Here is a 15,675-nt window from a genome sequence, read left to right as displayed (position 1 = left end):
GTTCGACAAGGAACACTGTAGTTTTATGTAGCATTTTTCAAGCTCTGATTTCTGCCATGAAGGTTAATTACTTCTGTTTTAACTATAAATAGACTACCTCAGTTCAGAAGTTTTGAAATCTCAAATTTACAATGTAGTGAAATTAGTACTCAATTAAAAATATTGCACCTAAATTCACCAGGGCCTGGTGGCTCAGCAGAGTGATAGTATTGTGATTAACACCAGCTGTCTGCAATTACTGTAAATTCAAATCTCATCAGGCTCAAGGTTGACTCAGCCTTCCATCCTTTCTAAGGTAGGTAAATTGAGGACCCAGTTTGTGGGGGCAATAAGCTGACTTGTATAAATATACAAAAGTATGAAGGCTATTGCTTAACGCATTGTAAGCCGCCCTGAGTCTCTGGAGAAGGGCGGCATATAAATCAAATTTTAAAAAAATTTAAAAAATAAAATATATTTTATTTCACATTATATACAGATAGTCCTTGCTTAACAATGGTAATTGGGACTCTAATTTCCATTGCTAAGCAATACAGTCGTACGTTCAACATCATGTCATAACTGCATTCCTAGTAGTCCCGTTTGCCATCTTTAAGCAAGGACCTTAGATGATCAGAACATGCAACTTCCTGCTTGTTTCCAACAACCAAAACCAGTAGTGAAGCTGGCAGGAAGTTACAAGTCCAGGTCACAATAAGCCTTTCTTCTGGTGGTTCACAAGCAGACTGGTGGAAATGGGTTCTAGTGAGTGCAGGTGGGTCCACTTGCACACCGGAGTTCAAAAAGATCATGTTATATTTGTCAAAGAATTTTTTTATGTCAGTAAATAGATAGCAAAAATTAGTACAGGTAGTCCTTGCTTAATGACCAGTTGCTTAACTACTGTTTAAAGTTATGTTGGCCTTGGGAAGGGTATATTTTACAGTATGTAAAGCATTTATGAAATTTATGAAATAAAAAAATATATACACACCCCATCACAAGATTGTGATCTGGGTTCTTGGCAACCTATTCGCACTTATGACTAGTTGCAAAGCATCCCACAATCACATGCCAATATGTGATCTTCTCTGCCAGTTTCCCCAGAAAGTCTGAGGAGGGAAGCTGACAGGGAAGGTTCAAGCTGCTGCCACCTCCTGAGAGGATTCTTTTTTTGTTGCTGAGGGTTTTACTGAAAGAGTTCCCTCCGTTCCATGCCTGCTTAGATCTCAACAGCCAAAATCCAAGTGGGCATTGAGCTCATATTCTTCTCCTCACTTCCATGAGCTTTCCACAGAGCAGGGAGAGAAGGACCACAAGCTCTGTGTATGCCTCACCTGCTAAAATTTAAGCAGGCACAGAACTCAAATTTTCTCCTCATCTCTACAGAGCCCTCAACTCTCAAAGGACTACTTATCTGCCTGTTGCTCTGTTTGCTTAACTACCCAAGAGATCACCTAATGATTGGAACCAGAAATGCTGAGATTGTCATTGAGTGAAGTGAACACCTGGGCATGTCACTTCACTCAGTGTCTGAGGTTCCAATCCCAATTGTGGTTATAAGTTGAGGACTAACTATATAAAAATATTGTTATTAGCTATTTTTAAAAACAGACTTATTGATGTTTTTAAATTTTATTTAAAATTTATTTAATATTTTATTATGTGTCCTTAATAAAATATTTCATTGTATATAATAAAGTATGTATTTCACCTAAGAACATATGCTGTAAATCCTAATCAGAATTTTAATGTTTTCTGTTTAGAGTAATCGTACCAGTGAGTTGAGTACCACAATAGTTTGGAATAGTCCAAGTTCATTAATGGAGACTCAAACAGGAAAAAACATTGCTTTGCAAAGTAACAAATCTCTATCATTAAGCAAAAATGCAAAAGCTAAGAGTCTAATTATAAATGAAAATGTAGATCATAACAATCAATGTGATAAGAAAAAATCAACTGGAGAACTTCCAACAACAAGCAAAGATCAATCCACACAGAACTGTAAAAAAAATAATGAACTGGATCAGGTTGATATGCCTGCAGTACAGCAGTATTACACAAATGCCGTACATGGACCAGGCTTACAGTCTCCCAAAAAACTGTCTACTTATAATGATTTAGGCAACTGTATTTCATTAAATCAAAATAGAGAGCTTTTTAAATCCCAGAGTGCAGCTTCAAAGCTTTCGTTAATGTCTTCTGGACTTCCAGCACTATTAGCAGGATGTTCTCTTAAATCAACTCCATTTGCCCAGCAATATTTGGGAAGCTTGCCAGCTCATACAAACGTTGTTTTGCCTCGGTACTGTCCACCAGTTCTTAGTGTTCCAGCAGGTCTGATTTATTCTACGATTCCTGTTGGTCACATTCAAAGCTCAGTAACTCCTGGAATAGCAGTAGGTTCCAGCACTGGGTCTGGAATGACAGGAACAACTCAGCGTTGCAACCTTACATCCAACCAAAATATCTTTAGTAGTACCTTACATCCTGGGCAAGCACCTGATGCTGGGGGACTCAGGCAGAGGGAAGAATCAATGTCATTTGGGTTTGGTAAGTCAGTTAACTTTGATTTCAGTATATCATAATCATGTAAACTGGATTTAGCAATATTTCTTTTTTTTCTTTTTCTTACCTCATGCTTTAATCCCTTTGGTTTACTGTTCTATTCCTATGCCTTGCATAGTGTTCATTAACTTGAAGGAGATTTTTAGTATGAGTATAGATATACAGTAATTTCACAGTAATAATAGAATAATTTTCTCAAAGATTAACAAATTTGTGTGTACCAGTTGATCTGGTTCCAGAGTAAGAGACTTTCTCTCACACAGAGTTTACTTGATGAAACTCAAAGACTCGTATTCTAAAAAATATTTTCAAATTTATTTATTTATTTATTAAATTATTCTAATATAGTTGTTTTATTTTGCTATACTTGGTTAAATCATCTAAAAGCAGGTAACCATAAAATGATAGAAAGAAAGCTCTTTCCCCATCACCTATAATATAGTTTTGTAATATGTGAACATATTTTTCTAATGTTGAAATTATTTCTAAATAATACTTAATAGAATGAAAATCTTGGTGGAAGTTGTGCTTTATTTGTTTTTACAAATAGAGTAAAACATAATATCTGATATTAAATGCTGTATTAAATCAAATTAGCAAATCACAGCTATGGATTTTAAAACTATATGAGTATCTTTTATTTTAGTCGTATATTTAAAAATATGCTTACAACCAAATAAGGAATAAGTATTAACTATGTAACTATTTTTACTACTATAAAGAGGCTACTTGAATATAAAATGTCTTAACATCTAGCCATACTGTATTTTTTTTTACATTAGAACGTGTCAAAGTCCCAGAAGAAGTAAAATTCCCTAATTCTTGTTGTGTGGGTCTGACATCCCATGCTGTCCTTAACATTTTTAATCCATCTGAACGATGGCTACAAGTCAATATTTGCCTTCTTAGTATTATGCTTGATGGTGAAAAGGTATGTAATAAATCATATTCTTTAAAAAAAATTACTATTAAAAAATGGTGGGTAATTTTTATGTGCTCGGGAATTGAGCAAAAATACAATTAGAAATGGAGCTACAGCCTCTAGTAGCCTCAGGAAGATTTCTTAACTTGAAATCTCAGCATGTCATTGTGAAATTATATCAGTCTTGTCTTCTACATATTCTATTCCCAACTATTGGTTATGATTCTTTGTCAAACATCTATGTGATATTTATAATGAAGCTTTTATGTTCCTGTTCAAAATATAGGCCAATATAACCCTTGGGCCAAAAAGCAGAAAGATATTAATGTGATCAGCACAGTCATACAACTTGGAGATTTTAGCTTCTATTTATGTCTCTATAATATATATGATTCATAATTATATTGAAAATTGTTTGTCATCCTATGTGTTTTTTTTTCGTTATAGGTGGACCCTTTGAAACACAGATGCCTGCTATTTAAGAGCAAAACTGTCATAGGACCTTGTGCTACAGAAGAACTAAAAATGCTCTTTTTACCCTGTCAAGCTGGAGTATTCCAGTGTGTACTTAATATTGCCTCTTGGCCATTTTCTGCAGATCCAGATATCATTGTTCAGGCAGAGGCTTTAGGATCTAGGGTAGTTGTGAATGCAATTGCTGAAAATCCTGATATAGAGGTAAAAATTAGGATATATTGAATACCTAGTTTGAATTATTTACAATAATTTATGACATACTTAAAAATGAAAACCGGTACTAATATTGCTCTACAGATTTAAGTTAGTAAAGCAATTAGGTATTTTTTCTGTGTACAACTGGGTGTATAAAAATAAAAGGTCTTTTGGCTTAAATCAGCATATCATACTTTTTGGACATATGCTAGCTTGAAGAGTGGATTGAATGAAGATGCATTGTAACAATCACTCTGCAAAAGTGGTAAGTCCTTTTTCTGTCCCCACCCCCAATTCTTTTTTTTTTTTTTTAGGTGGAAGCAGGAAGAACAAATTCTCTTGATTTTGGTGATTTGCCATATGGCAGCTGGAAAACGCTCCCATTGAAATTAACTAATAAAACTTGTGCTAGAATGCCAATCAGGCTTGTTATTCATGCAGTAAGTACACTCTATATATGCACAATATTTTGTCCCTTCATGGGTATTCTGAAATTAGTGACTGCTAGGTTAGGCTCACTGTTATCTTTATAGAAAATTATGTGGCAAATCATGGATGAAATTGCAAACAATGTCCATGTTACTTTGTTCCAAAATTAGAAAAGCCCAATTGGGAGTAGCTGGATTATTTTTCCAAAGCCTTTATTACTATTCTACCAAGTGCTAGTCTGCAACGTACAGACTGCTAGTTCCTTTACTGTTAATAATCAATTTGAAAAGACAAAAGCTGTTTACCATTTCATTATCTTCACTGTCAATTCTAAAACTGGTTGTTGTATTTATTGTCATTGATTTAATCTTTACATTTAATCAGATTCCTCTTTTTTCATTATGCTCCTTTCATTACTAGTGCTTACAGATCATTTGTATTTTCGATACCAGAGCAGCAGCATCTATATAGTATTGATTATTGAAGTTTCTTCCTCCAGTTTTAAAGCCATGCTCATCTTCCAGTCTAGCTTTTCAAGACACATGTATAGTTTAAACTGAAGCTTTTTTAAAATGTTAGTGCTAATAATCATATACCTCCTTTTTAAAGGGGCTAATATAGGTTTCAAAATTTCCAGTGATAAAAAATAGGCATTTGGTAATATAGATTATCACAAAAAGATTTCCATTGACAAAACTTAAAACAGTAGACTGTAAAAGAGTGAATATGAATAAAGCCTTGTGTCTAATACAGTGTGTAAAACATATTAATTTCAGAATGCTGTAGCATGGCGTTGTTTCACATTTTCCAAGGAACCAGTAAATCCATCTCTTAAAAGTGCAGTTCCCTCTTACAACATTTCTCAACTAGCAGCTCCATCTGTTATATCTCATGTAATGAATGCAAGCTGTAATACACAAGTAAGTAGCTTGAGACTAGAATACTGTTACACATTTGTATAAAAATGTATAACTGTTAGCCACAGAGAAAATATGTTATGTTAAACTATGGCAACATTATTTTACCATATGCCAAAACTGTCCTACTTGGAGGTACAAATTTGATTTAGTAGTATACCTAATAAAGTAGGCCTGGTTGTGTCTTAAGAGGTTGTATATTAAAAAAAAGAATATTTGTACTTTCTATATTTTCACTTTGTATATAGTTTAAGATTATAAAGATTTCTTATATCATTGCTTAGTTTTTTTTACAATCATGGTTCTTTATAAGGTTATGTAGCTCACTGAGGTCTTAACTTTTATCAAATACTTTTAAAAATGGTACTTTCTGTATAATGGTTAATTCTATATCAGTATCTTTCTTCCCAGGATCCTGATGTTTTAGTAGTATGGGTCCAATTTCGTGCACCAAGCAAGTGCACAAATTCAGGTACAGATTTGCTATATTCTAAAAGAAATTATGCTAAAAATCCTGTGACTAGGTTTAACTGTACATAAATATTTTTAAAAAAATGTTTGACCAACCTAGTATGGAAATTCCAACACATTCATATAATGCACCATTTATGGGGAAGGGGTGTACTTTAAGCCCAAATTTATGTAATTGGTATAGTTAGTACTTTTGCGGGGGAGGGGTTTGAATGCTATTTTACTCTATGAAGAAGGAGGCAGAAATTGATTGCTCCCTGTCTTTCTGCACAGAGAAAAAAAGTACTTTCCTTATGCACAAAAGGACTTGGAACTAATACAGGTTGACTTGACTTACAACAGTTCATTTAGTGACAGTTCAAAGTGACAACAGCACTGAAAAAAGTGACTTACGACAATTTTTCACACCTACAGCCATTGCAGCATACCCATGGTCATGTGATCAAAATTCAGGTGCTTGGCAACTGACTCATATTTATGATGGTTGCAGTATCCTGGGGTCGTGATTGCAAACCTCTGACAAGCAAAGTGAATTGGGGGGGGGGGGTTAGATTCATTTAACAGGGTTATTAATTTAACAACTGCAATGATTAATTTTAAAAAATCACTGTAAAATAATTATATGATAAAACCTCTATTATTGAATAGATGTTAAAAAGAAGTCCACAATTCTAAACAACTGAAAAGTAAATTAAAAAAAACTTATGCAAGAGTAATAAGCAAAGACACTAAATCAGGGGTGTCAAACTCGCGGTGTCACGCCAGCATCACATGATGTATCGGGACTTTTTCCCCCTTCGCTAAACTGGGCGTGACGCATCTGGACCGTGAGTTTGACACCCCTGCCCTAAATCATAAATGAATGGAAGCAAACATATCTGAAGGAGTAAAAATAAAACAAAAGATGAAAGGTGGCAAAATATACCCCTTTAACGAACAATTTCCATAAAAGGGGAACTCTATAGAAAAGCTGTATCTGCTCTCTGGCAGTCTGGTCATATCTCCGGGTGGATTTGTAAACAAGATACATGACAGTACCTCAGGATTCTGTGGGAATGGACTACACAGATTTCATAATTCTTTCTATGGCCTATTATACCAGAGAGGCATGATTGAAACTAAGCACATGCCCATATCCAATACTTTTATTCAGAGTTTCACTGTACTAATTATTATTGGGATTTCTATGCCACTTCATTCCATGTCAGTGCTAACCTGATTAGAAAAAGGATGATACATTAAATACAATGAAAAAAAGATACAAAAACAGTGCTGTCAGAATAGCCAGGTTTTACAGTCCTGCAAAAACCAGGAAGAAAGTGGTAGACCAGATGTGTGAGGCAAGTGGTTTCACAGAAGGGAGCCACTAGAACATATTCATTTAGATATTAAGGGCGGGGGGTGGGGGAGAATGAGTATTCCATAACCTTGTCCTTTGTTGTCAGTTTAATGCTATCCTGTTTGAAAACAATACCATATAAACAAATAAATGTTCTGGGTATTCTAAAAGATATTCTAAATAGTGTCATTTTAGTTATGGTATCATTTTGATATATGATTATATGATGAACTATTTGAGGACAAAGCTAACTCTAGAATGAGAAATGAGATTTTATGCTTGAACTTTTTCAGATTCTTTGGGACCAGCTGATGAGTACTTTGCAAGAATTGATGTGGAAATTGATTGTCCAGAGCCTGGTAATGTTTTAAAAAGTATACCTTTGAGTGCAAGGTCTGGAACCCCTAGGATATATGCTCCTAAGGGCCTACAGGTATTCTATAAAATCATTTTACAAAATGTAGACTATTTCTGTATTTGTTTTCTAAAGTAATGTATAAACTTTTTTTTCCAGACGTTATATATGTGTGCAAAAATAGGATCAGCAACAAAACAGCAGTTACCATTAAAGAATGCTGGGAATATAAAAGTTAATTTGAAGATCATGGTAGGTTTCTTAATTTTTATTCGTGGGAACTAATTTAAAATGATCAACTATTTAGGAGGTGGTGAATGAGATTAATATAATTGTTTATTATATTAAATAGACTCATTATAAGAATTTACTTGGTTCCATGAGTTTTTGAATATAAAATATATGACGAAACAATAATCAAAACTTGTTAATTTGATGAAACTAAAACAATTTTAAATCTATTCTATAGTATTGTGCCACCTTTTACAATTTTTACTGAAAAGTTTAACAATTATAAGAACTAATGCAAAAAAAAAAATAGAGCAGAGAAAATGAAAAGGGGAGATATAAAAGAAAAAGCTAAAAGTACAGTAAGAAAAAAAGGAGAAAGTAGAAAAAAGAGGAAGAAATAAAAAGATATAAAGAAGTGGCTTCCAATATTCTTCACAGGAGTTATAAATACAATTATATTTTAATATTTCTCTCTAAAGAATTCTGCTCTTTTCTAGACAGTTGAGCCAGATAACTGTATATCTATCAATCCTGAGGATCTGATTCTTATACCTGAAGAAGAACAAGAAGTAACTATTGAATTTTCTCCAAAGAACTGTAAAAATTCAGATAGGTAATATAGCATATTTTTAAAAATAATGATATTAAATAACTACTATTTTTTCTAGCCCATCTAACAATAATTTTGTTTTAACAGTGTTGTGAAAATAATGGTTTTGCCATCTGGGCCAGAATATAAAGTAACAGTGAAAGGTGATGTGTCAATGGAAGAGAACAAACCATTGGTACAAAAGTGCTCCAATTCAGAAGTTCCTCCGATTCTTTCCAACAAGCAGCTTTTGATATGGGGAGGTGTACAGGTTGGCAGAACAGTGTAAGTGTCAAGAACAACGTAAGCAGTGTATGCTTCTTTATTGATTTATAAAGCCTGAGCCACATTTTTAAGCAGTTTATTTAACTGAGTGATGATAAATGAAATCTTAAAGCAAGATTTTTCTAACATATACATGGCTTAAGGCTCTGTATTCCTCTGAGAAAATGCCTTGACATTGCACAGAAAAGGTTGCTACCAAACATACAACTATTTGTTACTCCTGTTACCAGGAGATTCTTACATGCTGTTAGTATATTTGTGAGAACATGAAGGAAGTCTCATTTGCGCCCACCTACCATAGAATGTGGTGGTCTGAATGTTTGATCTTTGAATTGTAATTGCATGTGTAGCAAGGCTTTGAGTGAAAAATAGTACATTGACCAAATGTAAATAGATCAAAATATGCCATATTGGAATATAAAATACTAATTTACACTCACAAAAATACAATTCACACACAAACTAGCTTCTTGCCTGCTGTTGCCCTCTCTTCTAGCAATCCCTTTTCTCCCTACTTCATGAACAATATCTGTCTTGTTGATCTCTGTTCAGTATAATTTACACCTCCAAACACATCTTCAAAAAGCAAAAAGTAAAATGTAGAAAGAGCATGGAAAAACTGCTCATTTCTTCTGAAAAAGTCTGATTGTTAGGCAGGATCCCACAAATTCACTCATGAGGGAAAAATATATTCACAATCTTTGTAAGTTAAGAACCATGTAAGCTTTTAATGAGAAAGCAAAACAAGAACACATTAGTTCTGTAATTGTGATACCGTCTTTTCTAACTTCAACTCTTCGTCTTGGGGAACTGATTTTTGAATATATCTCAACTGATCGGGGGAGGAAACTAACCCAAAATTGTTGCTCCACAATTATAATATTGATTAGGTTTGGCTATGCTTTGCTTAACATCCAAATTTCCAGTCACAATTATGGTCACTAAACTAGGACTACCTGTAACCCATCTGTGACCTAGTTAAGCATATCATAAAAATCCGCTCTGTGGAATGGAAGAGTTCAAAAATATTTGGAAATATTAACACCACTGCTTTGCTTAGTAAGATGAAGAAAATAGTAAGGTTTGAGTAATTTGTACAACTTTCTCCTCTATGTTCTAACATATTCTTAACTGTGAGTCTTTATTAAACTGTACCTTGAAAAATGGATGGCCTGCAAGCAGGTGCAGATCAATAAATTACTTACATTACTTAATAGTGAAATACTTAACAAAGTAATCTGTTAATTGCATCCAAAATGCTTAGCCTTATAGAGCCCAACTATATCATTGCAGATACTAAATACGGTATTTAATCTTTGAAAAGCTAAGTAACTTAATACTTCATGTAATAAAATATAACCCGATACTTCATTAACAGTTAAATTGGTGATTGCTTTGGCTTCCAAGTGATGCAGTTCTTTCTTGGTAGATTGAATATATTTCTTTAAAAATACATTTCCTGAGTATAAATAAACTGCCACCAAATGTTAAGTTATTGTAATTTTTAGGCAACAGAAACTAATTCTGAGAAATGACTCTTCATCAACTTCTCAGCAGTTAAGATTGCTAATAAGGGGTCAGGATCAAGACTGCTTCCAGGTGAGACAAAAAAATGGAAAATAAATCTGATTGGGAATGAGGCTATTTTTGTTTGTGATAATAAAATAACTGTAGTCTAGAATAATGGTTTTTTTTCAAGATGAAGCCCTCTGTATAGGATGGTAATTCCTAAGGTTTATAGTCATTGAATTCAGCAGAATTTGTCAATAAATATGAATAAATTACAAAGCTTATATGATTCAAGACTAAATTTTTGAAAAAGATGTTGGTTTTATTTAATGTTAAGCAACTTTAAAATGTTTAGTGCTAATTTTGTTAAGAGTAAACCAGCATTCCTAGTAATTACCAGTTCTAAAGCCTATCTCTTGGGGAAGTGTTGTCATTTTCTAACAAAGTCCCTCTTCAGAAAGTTAATGCATGTAGATTGTTTTGACTCTATTGAGCCTGCACATGGAAAACATTACAAAATAGAAGTGGGTGTGAAAGGAAGATATTTTCATCCATCAGGATTTTTTGAATTGATGCTAATAAGATTTTAGAGATTTTGTTTGGTCAGAATGATTTGTCCTAATTTATAGAACTGTACAAATTATTTCAAACTAAAACTATTTATTGAGAACTTAACTCAGGTAAATTTAGTATGATTTTTTTTCCTTCTACATTTGTAGTTAAAAGTTGGAGAATATGTATACAATAACTGCGAAATCAAGATCCGCCCAAAGCACGATTATAGTATCTGTCTAACATTTACACCGTATCGTTTAACTTGCATGTTTGCAAAGTTGGAAATGAAACAGCTTGGTGTTCTATCTCAGCTAGGAATCAAATTCACTGTAAGTTGTCTTCTCTACTTATAATTTGATGCTTAAGTATTTTTACTACATTGTTTTTCTTCAGTTCTGAAATAAATTTAGATGATACATATTTAAATTTAAATTGGGAAAAAAATAGAACATGATCAGAATAAGTTCTACACTACCACAGTTTCTCATTCCCAAGAGAACAAAATACCCTTGAACTTCTGATATTTCTTGTCATTATGGACTTTTCAGTGTACTTTTCAGTGTTTACATTTACTATTATCTGTGAAATTTTAAATTTTATTTTTAACATAATCTATTTAGCCTGTCTGAATTCAGTCTCTGACCATGTTGCACTATTGTAATACACTGTGGCTGCTGTTTCCTGACAGAGGGAGTACATATTTTTGTTCTGATTAATATAGGGGAATGAGAACTCAAGAAATTATAATCCCCATCCGTGCTAAAATATGTATTACTTCATATTACAAGACTTGTATCACTTAGTGGTAAAATTGTATATTTATTTGAATGGCACAGTTATAAACTTTCTTAAGAAAAGCAGAAAAAAGACGTGCAGATAAAATAAAATATAGTATGGCTTCAGAGATATAAGAGCTTTAAACGCCACTTCAGGACTTTTTTTTCAGACATATTTTAAAAAAGATCAAGTTGCTGATTTGATTGTGTTGTGCTGCCCTGTGAGGCTGGGGTTCTTTATGGGTTTTTAAAAAATGTTGTAAGCCACTAGACTAGAGTCACATACGTATGAGTTGGGCAGCTATATTTGTTTGTTTAATTAATAAAAAAATAACAAGGAAGGCATTTTCTGGTTCCTATCATATGTATATACAGTAGATACTCCTAATGATGGCTTATCACTGTTAACTGCATTTTGATTAAACTTCTTGAAACACTATTCAGTTAGTATTACATATCTAATTAATCTTGTTTTAAAAATAATGCTTGCTGATTAACCATTGTGCTATTCGTGGTCTATATTCAGTGTCATAAGCATGGACCTTGTTCATACAATTATGGATTTTCTTATGTTGTGATAATCCCCTCCAATATAAACTTTATACAGTATGTGGGAGCAAATAGGTGAGTACATAGAGGAGAAAGCAATCTTTCAGACATGGTATCTCTAAGTAGTTTAAACCTTTCTAGTGTTAACATTATGTTAACTTGGTAAGTGGGTGTACCTGAAGATCTTTATGCACTTTCATAATTTAGGATCCCCCTTTTTCTTGAACTAAGCAAATGAAAAGCAATATGAAGGGACTCTTTCAATTAATGTCATTCCTGTTTGTGTTTTTTTTTTTCTCTGTCTTTTAGATACCATTGTATGGTTATGGAGGAAAAAGCAACGTGAGATTAGAAGATGTTAAAAAACATGCTAACAGATATATATTAGGATTGCCTGATTTAGCACCTGGTAAAACAAGTCATACTACTTTCTCTGTACAAAATACGGGCTGCCGGGCTGCCTATGTAAAAGCATTGTGTTTTAAAAACATTTATGAAAAAAGTGTCATTGATCCAAATACAATGAGAATCCTTCCAGAAAAGTTCATTCTTAAAGAAGGTTCGAAGCAGGTAAAGCCAGCCATGTAATTGCTTGGATAAATATGACCTTTGTAAATTCTTAGGCATTTCAAGATATCAGTTTAATTATAATTTTGTATATTTTTAATCAAATATAGTAGTGCTTACAAAAATATGTGAAATTTAATACAATAATAACTGTCTCTCACAGAGAATTGCAGTTACATATATTCCCTCTGAAGAAATCAAGAATTCATCATCAGTGTTGTCTACAATTTGCTTATTTTATGGTGATGAAATTTTGAGACAACAATGTTGCAGGTAAGATCTGGTTTTTTGAAAGCCAAAATACTTTAAAAACTCATAGCTATTCCTTTAACAGTCATTCTGTTCACAGTCTAAGATAATTGGTTCAGAGAAAGAGAGTAAATTCAAATATCAGGAAATTAATTCCATATACTGAAATGATTTGCATTTATGCAGGTTTTAATCTATATTATATAAGGTTTTTGTCTGTTCTTGAGATTTAATAGTTCAATTTATTGAATCTATAATTTGTTTAAAATATACTAGATTCAGGGGACTTTTAATGTTGCCTTTCAGTTAGCTTCATTTTTTCTTTATGATACTAACAATCCTAATCAAATGCCAATAGTACAATGTCAATGTCAATTGTACTATTCACATCAAAGGGCAATTTAACAAGGACCAGGTAGATTTATAAATTATTCATTAATGTAAGAGTTCTGAGGTTTGTCTTGACAGTGCTGATAATTGTTAAATTGTTGAACAGTGAATCACAGCATCTCAAATACATTCTTCCATGTGCTTACAATTTTAATCTGAGATTTAGTTGGAAACTGTTTTATACTGCAGACGGCTCCAGTGGAAAGCCTCTAGACTAATGTGATTCCAGTTGAATATGTCCACCTGCATTTTTCAGAACTCTATTTGATAATCTGAAAGATTTTTTAATGATTCATGCATATTGGAGACCTGTCAGATCATGATTTTTAAAAATGTATTCTAATGGCAGGTTATTATTATGAATCTCTTTAACAGACCAAAAAGAATATTAACTTTGGTTTCAGAAAAACCCATGTTTATGGGTTTTATTAGTTATAGTCTCTAAAATCTTTACTTCCTGAGTCCCATCATCATGTAGAGGACTCAGAATAGATTAATCTCTTCAGGAACTACTACTAAGTGAAATTATTGTTGCTCAGAATTCTTTGTAGATGGACGAAGGAACAAATGGAGTGTTTTATTCCACGGAAGGCATCTAAAGCAAATAATTGTTAGTAAGATTCTTAGGTTAGACATGAATGTTTAAAGTGTTGGATAATGTCTTTTTCCTTATAGAATCAAAATTACATTGATTTTAAATTTCATCCATTGTTATATTGTGTTTATATATAACAAGGAATAGCTCAGTAATAGCTTGTTAGTACTCTTGGATATGCTGCTTTTAAACCGGTACAACTGGAACCACTATTTTTATACCATATAATATTTTTCTTTTATCAACTACTTCATGGAGCTAATGTTATCTTTAAAATCATATTAAAATTTTCTACTTAGAACAATACAACATAAACCTGAACAATTGCAAAAAATACTTTCTCCTGATAATCCGGTAGTAAATATTAAATTTGATGAAGAATTTCTTGGAGAAGAGCTGGTGGAAGAAGGTATTCTGAAATTCTATGTCATATTATATGTATACACTTAAAATGTATTGCTTTTTTTGCATTCCTCTCTCACTTTCTAAATACCATTGTATTATAAAACCAATGCAGATGCAGAGATCAGATTCTACTGACATTGATTCTATTTCTACTTCCTCCAGGGTGATTATATCCTTCTCACTCCCTCTGTCATGATTCTATGACACTAGCTATGATTCCCATTAGAATAGAATAACAGTTGGAAGGGACCTTGGAGGTCTTCTAGTCCAACCCTCCGCTTAGGCAGGAAACCCTACATCACTTCAGACAAATGGTTATCCAACATCTTCTTAAAAACTTCCGGTGTTGGAGCATTCACAACTTCTGGAGGCAAGTTGTTCCACTGATTAATTGTTCTAAATGTCAGGAAATTTCTCCTTCTAAGTTGCTTCTCTCCTTGATTAGTTTCCACCCATTGCTTTTTGTCCTACCCTCAGGCACTTTGGAGAATAGTTTGATTCCCTCTTCTTTGTGGCAGCCCCTGAGATATTGGAACACTGCTATCATGTCTCCCCTAGTCCTTCTTTTCATTAAATTAGACATACCCAGTTCCTGCAACCATTCTTCATATGTTTTAGCCTCCAGTCCTTTAATCATCTTTGTTGCTCTTCTTTGCATTCTTTCTAGAGTCTCCACATCTTTTTTTGCTTTGTGGCGACCAAAACTGAATGCAGTATTCCAAGTGTGTCCTTACCAAGGCATTATAAAGTGGTATTAACACTTCACGTGATCTTGATTCTATCCCTCTGTTTATGCAGCCTAGAACTGTGTTGGCTTTTTTGGCAACTGCTGCACACTGTTGGTTCATATTTAAATGGTTGTCCACTAGGACGCCAAGATCTCTCTCACAGTTACTACTATTGAGCAAGGTACCACATATACTGTACATTCGTTGGGCTTTTGACACACACTGCATATACTTGGCATTTGATTGAATGTCAGTCAGACACTTTTACTAACGAATTGTCAATCAGACATTTTCACTAATTTACTTTTTTCCCCTTCTATTTCTGAAATTAATTTCTGACCTCACCCAAACGTTTTTTCTTAACTTATAGTTCCTAGGTAGCTTATTAATATTTTTTGTCTTGGTTTGTATTAGTATTTTTATTTGCTATGCAAATAAAAAATTAAGCTCAGGATTAAACATCTCTCTCCCCCCAACTCCAATAACCCTTCAGTGTGGTAGGTTGTCATAATAATAAAGGAACAGAATCTAAAAGCCTGATTCTTTTTCTTCTTGATTCATCTTGTACTAAAATTGAATTATTTTGAGTTTTGTC

At 33.3% G+C, this 15,675-nt stretch overlaps 1 protein-coding gene across 3 annotated transcripts in view; it reads left to right on the top strand.

Moving 5' to 3' along the window:
• The window catches only part of CEP192 (centrosomal protein 192), a 59,652-nt gene that overhangs the window by 25,312 nt on the left and 18,665 nt on the right, over nucleotides 1–15,675 (top strand). For all 3 annotated transcript variants that reach the window (XM_034429408.3, XM_087891302.1, XM_034429407.3), the window contains 15 exons: nucleotides 1,746–2,532; nucleotides 3,330–3,478; nucleotides 3,917–4,147; nucleotides 4,456–4,581; nucleotides 5,347–5,490; nucleotides 5,899–5,959; nucleotides 7,591–7,730; nucleotides 7,812–7,904; nucleotides 8,381–8,496; nucleotides 8,581–8,757; nucleotides 10,266–10,356; nucleotides 10,986–11,150; nucleotides 12,456–12,716; nucleotides 12,877–12,986; nucleotides 14,247–14,356. In XM_034429408.3, the coding sequence (XP_034285299.2) occupies nucleotides 1,746–2,532; nucleotides 3,330–3,478; nucleotides 3,917–4,147; nucleotides 4,456–4,581; nucleotides 5,347–5,490; nucleotides 5,899–5,959; nucleotides 7,591–7,730; nucleotides 7,812–7,904; nucleotides 8,381–8,496; nucleotides 8,581–8,757; nucleotides 10,266–10,356; nucleotides 10,986–11,150; nucleotides 12,456–12,716; nucleotides 12,877–12,986; nucleotides 14,247–14,356 (2,761 nt within the window). The remainder of the gene's footprint in view (nucleotides 1–1,745; nucleotides 2,533–3,329; nucleotides 3,479–3,916; nucleotides 4,148–4,455; nucleotides 4,582–5,346; nucleotides 5,491–5,898; nucleotides 5,960–7,590; nucleotides 7,731–7,811; nucleotides 7,905–8,380; nucleotides 8,497–8,580; nucleotides 8,758–10,265; nucleotides 10,357–10,985; nucleotides 11,151–12,455; nucleotides 12,717–12,876; nucleotides 12,987–14,246; nucleotides 14,357–15,675) is intronic.

The sequence above is a fragment of the Pantherophis guttatus genome, chromosome 3 (genome assembly GCF_059756535.1).
Source record: "Pantherophis guttatus breed Tessera chromosome 3, ASM5975653v1, whole genome shotgun sequence".
Classification (NCBI taxonomy): Eukaryota; Metazoa; Chordata; class Lepidosauria; order Squamata; family Colubridae; genus Pantherophis; species Pantherophis guttatus.
The sequence above is the reverse complement of the archived record's forward strand: the minus strand, read 5'-3'. Positions and strand labels throughout refer to the sequence as shown.